We start from the raw sequence: 8,964 nt of genomic DNA on the forward strand, positions 1-8,964 counted from the left end.
ATTCATTTGTTATCTTTGTCTTTCATCTCTCCGATTCTCAACTCAAAAAAACTCAAATTCATCAAATACTCAGCAACACAGTTGCATAAATTGGGTCTTCTCTTAGCTGAACCTCCGGCGTCCGGCGTCCGACGAACATTGCCAGTCCGACAATCGGCTTCTTCAGGTTCATGCTTTATTCAAATTAATTTAGGGTTTTTTTTTAGTTCAATTTGGGGATTAATACAACAATCAGTTCAGTTGTATACTTGTATGTTCCTCGTAACAGTAGCATAGCATAGTAGCCTCTAATTGTCAGATTATTAGGATGGAGTCAAGCCCAGTAATAGTTAAGCCTAAAATTTGGTTACTGCGTTCTAGAGCTACTCAGGTGCCGGACACATCTTATTCGGCTGGGGCTTTGTGTGTCTGTAAATCGGGTTTATTGATAAGTACAATATTTGGGGTATGTCCTAGAACAAAATGGGTCTCAAAGAAAAGGGTTGTTAGATACTTATCCAGGCCAGAAGATTTTGTGGTAACAGCATATGATCATACCCTCAGAAAATTTGATGTAAAATTGGTATACAAATGCACTGAATTCGGGATTTTGTTTTATCAAGTTGTTAAGAATGATGGGGATGAGTTTGAATGTGTGGATCTTGATAATGTCAATCAAGAACAATTCCCTGTCAAAAATGTATTTGCATACCTCCATCATAATTCGCTTTCGTATTCCACTCTAACTGCCATTGACAGTTATCCTTTCCCTCCTCCTAATTTAACGTTTCCTGATAACGTTTTCGACTCGATTGTTGCTCAATTGACAACCGATGAGGGAACCGATCTATATTTCGATACTATGGCTTGTGATCCGCCATATCGGATGGTTGAGAATACGGTGGATTTAGAATCATGCAATCAAGGAAATATTCGTTTAGATGGTCTACCTAAACCTAAAACTGAACGTCCTAAACTTGGCAACCCGGATGACGACATTCTTCCGGAAGTTTTATATCTGTATACGAAACTTCCCCTTTTACAGTTTTCGGGATTGGGATGTGATATGAAGACTGGATCGTCAGGTTGCTCTGTTTTCAAGATGGAAAACAATGAGTTGGTTGGATTAATACTGTTTAATCTAAATTCTTCTTGTTTTGCTGTGCCTTTGAGTGTCCTTCATCATTGTTATAGTAAGTTTAACAAAAGACGAAAAAGGGGAAGAGGTGAAAAAGGAGGTGGAGGTGGAGGTGGAGGTGGAGGTGGAGGTGGAGGTGGAGGTGGAGGTGGTGGAGGTGGAGGTGGAGGTGGAGGTGGAGGTGGAGGTCGAGGTCGAGGTCGAGGTGGAGGGAAAGGACAAGGAAGAAAAGGTCTCGGAGCAATTGGTAGCCATGGATGACTATGGTAAGGTGACTTTTTTCTAATTTTATTTAACAGTACTTACTCGTCTTTCCTTAATTTTGAATAATCTAGTGATCTTAAGTTTGTTGCAAGGCGCCCTCTGCAAATCAGTGTGTATTTATGATCATTCAAAGATCAAGTAATGCTTTTGGTTTCATCTCTAACCTTGTTGCCTTCGTTAAATCAGTTAAAGTTTATGTTATTCTCTGTGTTCTTCACATCAGTTTACGTTATTCTTTTTGCTGCCCATTTTATAGGAATGTGTTGTAATGTCCAAAGTATGGTCTAATGGATTTATGAGATGAAATGAATTTGTGACAATCAATCATTTAATCTATATATGATTGAAATGATGCATCAATTGTTCCTTTTTGTTGAATGAAATCAGTTAACGCATTCTTAAAGTTTGAACCACTGCTGATGCCCACCTTGACCAACATGCTTGACGGAGGGGTCCGTTAAGCTCGTTAGCGGGTGGTGGCCCAGCTACAACCTCTATTTCCTGTTGGAATCCTCACTTCTACTCCCCAACACCCTATCCACCTACGAAAACCCCTCCCATCTACTTATCTCTATTTCCCTTTGGTGGTTGGTGGTCGGGCGTTGGTGGTAGACGAAGGTTATGGGGGAAAGGGTTTTGGGTACCCTTGGGCCGTGAGAAGGTGGCAATACATTCCAGACAAAGTTAATAAAAATGGCAGCAAGTGAACCATCAACAAAGGAAATAGGAAAATTTCATTCCCTTTCCTGTAAACCACAAACCAAACAGACCCTTTATTATTTGCCTGATTGATCGTCGTATAAGCTCACATTGAGATTTTACTATTCTTTAAGCATATTAGAAGATTGGTCAACTTGCAAATCTTTTTAATAATTCTATTTTTTTCCTCCTCAGATTTGAGTCTACATTGTTGGTGGGGTTGCATTGCTGCAAACTAACAAGCGATAGCTAAAATCTCGGCTTTTTTTTTTTTTCTGAAGTTTGTGCTTACTGCTATCTTCTCTCACGACGGTCATGGTTCAAAGTTTTGTAAGCGAGAATGGACATACAACAAGCTTACTGCTATCTTCTCTTACGGTGGTCATGGTTCAAAGTTTTGGAAGCATGAATGGACATACGAACTTTTTGTGTCGATTATTTGGTGAATACCTTAACATGATGTCTCTTTGTCCGTGGTTACCGAATGACATATTTGAGATTGCAAAGCATTTGTCATGATCAATATATGACAGTGTCCTCAAAATGATGATGTCTTTTTGATTGCCTTTGATGTAGTTTTCTCTTGTGGCTCGGGTATTCTCTTAGACATTTCGAGGACATTGGTGTGCAAATTAGTGCTGTTTTTGCCATTTTATAAGATTTCTAAGAGATGGCTTTGGTTTAAACGGGGGCCTTTTGGTTTACTAGTCAGAAGTCGATTGTCGGGTTCCTGTATTGATTGCGGATGTTTTCTACAAATTTGTGCTTTACAGTTATACCAGCCTGGCTAACGAGCCTTATTTGCATTTCTCGAGAAAAATCTTTGGCTCTTTTTGGATTATATACATAGTCGATTATTGGCATGTATATAAACATATCATTGATTAGTTTCCGGTTCATTAACCAATATAGGCGAGAAGACTGAAAATTGCTTGCAAACTATTTGATTGAACAGAATTATGGAACCGAATATACAAACTTGCAAGACATGTTTATCATATACTCGTATCTACATAATTTTGTACTACATAGTAAAACCATTTCATGCTCGTAGACTAGTACAACCCAAAAACCTAGGTTTATATCTCGGTATATAGATCCTATACAAGTTTATTCATAATACTTTCCATCTTCGAAATACGTTTTATTTTTCACTATTTGGTTGTTTCTAGAATACCATTAATTATCTCACTTGTATTTCATCTTAGCTAAGACAATAAGCCGCTTGATCCACTTGCATCATGGTACACTCATATGTGGTTTTATTACTTAGACAAAACAATAAGTCTTGCTTCAACTTAACAACCCATCTACTATAGATGGTTAGCTTTCAAAAAACTAAGTCGTCTTGCTTCACACGGTTTGAAATAAGACGGATTAAAATGTCACCATTTTTGTAATAGAATGTAACCATTTAATGACAACTTTATAACTAAAGTTGTCACTTTTTAAATAAAATAATGGTAACATTTTATCGTAAAAATAAGATCTCCCAACATTTAATTCGTAAAATGGCTTCATTTAATTCGCCTAATTTCGTATACCTAAATAAATTCTGTCTCGAAATAAGAATTTGCCCTAATCCATAATCACTTGATCAGGTAGTCAATATTCCCTCCTCTGTTTTCTACATCTATTGTTCCGACAGGCGATGATGCATATACACTGTTCACCGATCTATACCTGGTAAGCAACATCCTAAGTGAAGAATCGAACGTTGAAAACACATTATGATCAACTCTCTCTTTTTCCCTCGACTCGCCCACTTCAGCTTCCGCTACTTGTGCTCGACAAATAGGGCAAGTAGAGTGGGAGCAAAGCCACATGTCGATGCATTCAACGTGGAACGCGTGAGAGCACCTTGGTAAGCTTCTACCGACTTCCTTACTCGCGAATATGCTCAAGCAAATCACGCATTCCAAAGGCGGTTCTTGCCCATTTGACCCGTATATGAATACGGGTATGGAGTCGATTACTGATAGATCGAGTCCTTGAGTTTTACTTGATTGGGAGGTTATGTCATATGTGTATGTGGTTGAGTGTTCCTGGCCGAGGCGGACTTGACTCAACACCCGTCATAGATATTGTGGCACGGGTTTGACGTTGTTGAGCTCTCGCCAGAACCATAATACTTTATAATCTTCCCTTTCTACTACGGAGTATACTAAATCAAATTGATGATCATCAATTTTTGCGTTATCTTACGATCATCAATTTAAAAACATTTACTCCGTACTAGATTTGATTTAGTATACTCCGTACTTATGATCATCAATTTAAAAACATTCGTTATCTTTTCAAAGTGCTATGGTATGTTGAGCTAGTAATTTAGACGATTTATATTAACCTTATGATGTGAGTTTGAATCCGTTAGCATTAGTTTAACTCATGTTTCATTGTACACTAAGACCATCCCCATCCCCAAGTAGTGGTCGCGACCCTGTTTATTCTTAATTTCACTTTACTTATCTTGACCTATTTTTACCCTCCCAAGCAAATCGTCATGACGTAGGTCATCAACCCAATCATTTTGCACTTTACAACATTCTCAATCATTTTCCACATTCTCTTTTTATAAGAATTTTATTATTTTTAAATTGTTCCACCAATAGAATTTAGACACATATGAGGTCACAAAAGTGGTCATTTTTGTTCAATTATGGTCACAATTTACAAGTTGACCTTTTATTGTATTTGGTCACCAATTAATTAACTTAATTAAGTCATTAACCATGACTAAGTAAGGTCATAACCAAAGAATTGACCTTGTTTGGAAAAGGTCTAAAAAAAGAAAACAATTAATTAAGCAATTGTTGTAAATGAAATGAATAATACAATGAACTAATATGTTTCGAAAAGTAACTTCTTATCATTGAAATCGGTTTATCATGCCGCCATAAAATAACTTGTTTATGATCTTATGGAATATTTATGTATGTTCATCTCTTTTGAAACGAGACAATAATTCCTCCGTTTAAATTCTGTATTTATCCAAAAATTTGAGATAAGTTGGTCGGAGTAAGTCATCCTCAAGATAACATATTTGTTTTAAGTTTAGATACGTCAAATACTCCGTAACACTTTATTTGCATAAATAAGACAATACTCCGTATAATTTATTTTATGTAATTGTTTTAAATTTAAGACGAGTATTTTCGAATATACGGAAATTTGTAAGAGGGATGGTGTATATTTGGAGGAATTATTGACGAACTAGGAACCACTTAGCGTAAATTTGGAGGAGAAGGACGAAGAGGATTACTAGGATAAGACATAATATGGCCGCAAACATTACGTTGCTCTCGTATGAAATAATGCTCTCCTTAAGCATATTGAAAAAATTAAACCTACAAGGGCTACAACACAAAATCAACAATTATACTCCTTTTAATTGATTGACTAATGTAAAACAATAAGGACCCAAAATATGTAGTTATGGAGCTTTAAGGACCTTATTTATGAGAAGGAAGCTTTGAGGACCTCTATATGGATGTCCGTTAATTTTAACTGGTTTCCTTTGGGTTTTTTTTAGCATAGTCAGCCAATAATTAAGAAGAATGATTATATAATAGGAGTATGTGGGAAGTAAAAATGTTACTCGTATTCCTTTTATGTAATTTCTCTCATTTTATTTTATTTTATGATTTATCATATGTATGTCAATATCTCTCTTTCTGTCTTTTTTAATTTAGACCTGGTAAATAGGTCAATTGGATCGAGTTTAGGTCAAGTCAGTTCGGAATGAATTATTTTTGGCTTGATTAGAACTTGAGTTGGGTCATTTTGGGTGTTTTGTATATTTTTGATGAGTTTGAGTAGTCATTTTGACTTTTTAGTAATGGTCAACTTATGGTTGAAATTCGGAGAATGGGTTTACCAAAAAGGGTCAAAAAGAGGTCAAGAGTCAACACGTAAGCTTGGTTCTTCTTATGAGCATAGTTGTTACATTTGTGAGGAATTTTAGCCTACAATTGTAATTATTCATATGCTTTATTGGCTAAAGATTTTGGGAAAAAAATTTCAAGACCAAAGTTAGTTACCAACTGAATAGACATATAACTTATAAAAAATTTGATGAAAATTAGAGAGCACTCCGCGATTTCTTTTTAAATAGTACAATAATTATAATTATTTTTTCAAAGCTATTCCCATCTTTGGCGGTTTTGGTCTAAATTATTAAGAGAATAGTAAAGTCAAAGACTACAAAAATCCGATTTTTTGTGAAACCATTTTGTTCATTAAATAATGTAAAAGATATTCCAACTTTTAAAAAAATTGTTTTAAAGCATTTTGAAAAAATAAAGATTTCAAATACAAGAAATAGTAGAAAATAAAATAAGTAATCAATCATTAAGAAGAAGACAATGCACTTGAAGTTAGCATATGAGTAACGGACGTTATGTTGAGGTCCTTATAGCTAGCCAATTATAAATCAGGTCCTTATAGCTATGTTTTCTCATAATTGGGGTCCTTCCTCTATACTTAACTCACTTTTAATTAAATATGGTATGTAAAGAGAAAAGAAGAATGATATTGAAAGCAAAGTGCATTTACACTATATAGAGTTGTTATAGACCGTATAAAATGAACGCAAAAACTGGTGAGAAACAGTCTCTCACTAAGTTATTGACGAACTAAGAAGAAACACAAATTTTTGTTAAAGACGGGTATAAAATTTTGTCGAACAGATGGATGAAATAAAAAGCAGCAATAACGCCTAGAGAATGACAAATTCTTGTCTCATACAACTATATGTGGTAATATTTAACCAGTTTTACACTTAAAACGGATATAATCGTCTTAAAGAAGACCAATTGAAGACGAAATGGAGAATGAGTTATAAACTCATAGGATACCATGAATGAAGATTATAAGGTAGAAAGATGAGTAAATTCTAAGTAAGTGAAAGTAGCTAAGTACGTACGTAGAGCGTGCCTTTTGTAGTTTTGTGTGTAATACTAATATAATCCCTCCAATTCAGTGTTTTCTTCCATTTGTTTTGGGGCACAAGAATTAAGGAGGGAGTTAAAAAATGAATAAAGAAAGATGGTGGGGTTTGTAGATTGGAGAGAGGAATGAATAATTGGGAATTAAATAAGGAATTGTGAGTTATGTGGGGTATGGTGAGAGGAGAGAGAGATGAATAAAATAAGAGTAAAAGTTAGGTGGGGTTTGATAATGGAGAAATGAATGAATAAAATAAGAGTAAAAAGTTTCCAAAATAAGAAAGGGGAAGAAAACCTGAATAATCCGTTTAAGGAAATAGGGAAGAAAACAGTGAATTGGAGGGAGTAATATATAATATAAATAGTGTCAAGTTTTCATCAAAGTCAAAAGTTGGAGAGGAAATAAAGGACTCGTCAAGCTAAGAGCATGTACTATAGAGAGGACATTATCATCCTCTTAATTTTTCATTTACCCTTTCATTTTTTGACACATCATTTTCTATATGACCCACATTCATTTTCACTATGTTCATACTCTTCTTATAATTTTTGTTCACAATAGAGAGGATCCTCTCATCCATCCTCTATCATTTTAATAATATTTTAACTTCTATTAAAATGAAAAAATAAAATGGAAATATTAAAAATGGAAAAATATGATTGGATTGTTGGCACAAGGGCCAATGTTCAAAATCCTCTAATTTTAGAGGAAGTAGAGAACATCCTCCTTCTAAGAGGATGTTCTAATAAAGGACTCTCTTAGATGAGAGAGAGTGCTAAGAGGAGACTCCATCCTCTCTATTGTACATGCTCTAACGGCAGACATGCGACCATCAATGATCTTTGCTGAATTTTTTTAATGTGTATATTGTAGATCCCAATCTTCCAAGGAATAAGAGGAATCACTATTAATTATTCTGTGAGACGATCTTATATAATGTAAGAAATTGAAAATGATCCATAATATGCAAAACAAAACAAAAAACGACAATTACGGCTTTATCTATAAACTGGGAAGAAAAAGAAGATGTGATGACGTGGACCCATAGGCTTAAAATAGTTTGAAACCGAACTCAAAAGTCCAATTAATTTGTCTAATAATCCTATTTAGCCAAAAAAATCTCTAGAGGCCAAACAAATAATTTTTGAGTCGGGTCGGAAATAGACTAAAACAAATTGTATACTTTAGTCTAAATCGTTACGAAGAGATCCGAACACCTGATTGTGATACTAAGGCATACTCACGCTAGTAACGGGTTTTGGTAAAAACTATCATCGGTTTCAGAAGAAGACAAAAAAGTATTGATTATAAGGTTATTACTTATTATACACTTTAATTTGAGTCGCTCAAGAGTTCATACCAAAGCACATTTTTTTTTCGCCCATTTTTGCTACCATGTGTCCAGGGCCAATTCAAGGCATATCATTCCGATTTCACGCACAAAAAGCTAGTATACACTGCTGTGTCATTTCAAGAGTTACCCTATTCGATTTCAACCCAAAATAACACGTATTATAACATTTTTAACGAGTCTCCGATTTCCGCTCAAGATTGGTTTATCGCACTCTAGCAGCCTCAAATGTCCTCTGTTGTTTCTCACATTTTGTGAGACCGCTTTGTCTGACCCGAGAAATCATTCGTGTAATTTACGGATATTTTTGTTCCGAGACCACAAAATCCCAAAAAACTTGTATCACTTCAAATTGAGGCGTTCGGGAGGCTGTAGGAGGTCGTGCTTCTTTATCTCCCGATTTTTCTACCATGTGTCAAGGGTCGATTCAGGAGTTACCCTATTCGATTTCAACCCCAAATAACATACTCCTTCCTAGTCAATCATTTCTTCCCTCTTTCCTTTTCAACGTTAGTAGGATTTTCGTCCCTCTTTCCCTTTTTAGAATGTTTTATGTGGTCTAAATTTAATTGCATGTGGGGTAGAG

General features: G+C 35.2%; 1 protein-coding gene across 2 annotated transcripts; it reads left to right on the forward strand.

Annotated features, from left to right (window-relative positions):
* Positions 1 to 2,856, forward strand: LOC141610660 (uncharacterized). Of its 2 annotated transcripts, none has more exons than XM_074428858.1 (2): positions 1 to 1,388; positions 2,276 to 2,856. In XM_074428858.1, the coding sequence occupies exon 1, from the start codon at positions 308 to 310 to the stop codon at positions 1,376 to 1,378; it is 1,071 nt and encodes a 356-aa protein (XP_074284959.1). In that variant the 5' UTR covers positions 1 to 307; the 3' UTR covers positions 1,379 to 1,388; positions 2,276 to 2,856. The 2 variants fall into 2 exon arrangements, with proteins under 2 accessions (XP_074284959.1, XP_074284958.1); XM_074428857.1 differs by having other exon boundaries at positions 1 to 1,383.
* Positions 2,857 to 8,964: the final 6,108 nt, after the last annotated feature.

This window comes from Silene latifolia, chromosome 11 (genome assembly GCF_048544455.1).
Source record: "Silene latifolia isolate original U9 population chromosome 11, ASM4854445v1, whole genome shotgun sequence".
Classification (NCBI taxonomy): domain Eukaryota; kingdom Viridiplantae; phylum Streptophyta; class Magnoliopsida; order Caryophyllales; family Caryophyllaceae; genus Silene; species Silene latifolia.

Bases quoted from the DNA above. Each gene is read 5' to 3' on its own strand.
- LOC141610660 (XM_074428858.1), top strand. From the start codon at position 308: ATGGAGTCAAGCCCAGTAATAGTTAAGCCTAAAATTTGGTTACTGCGT.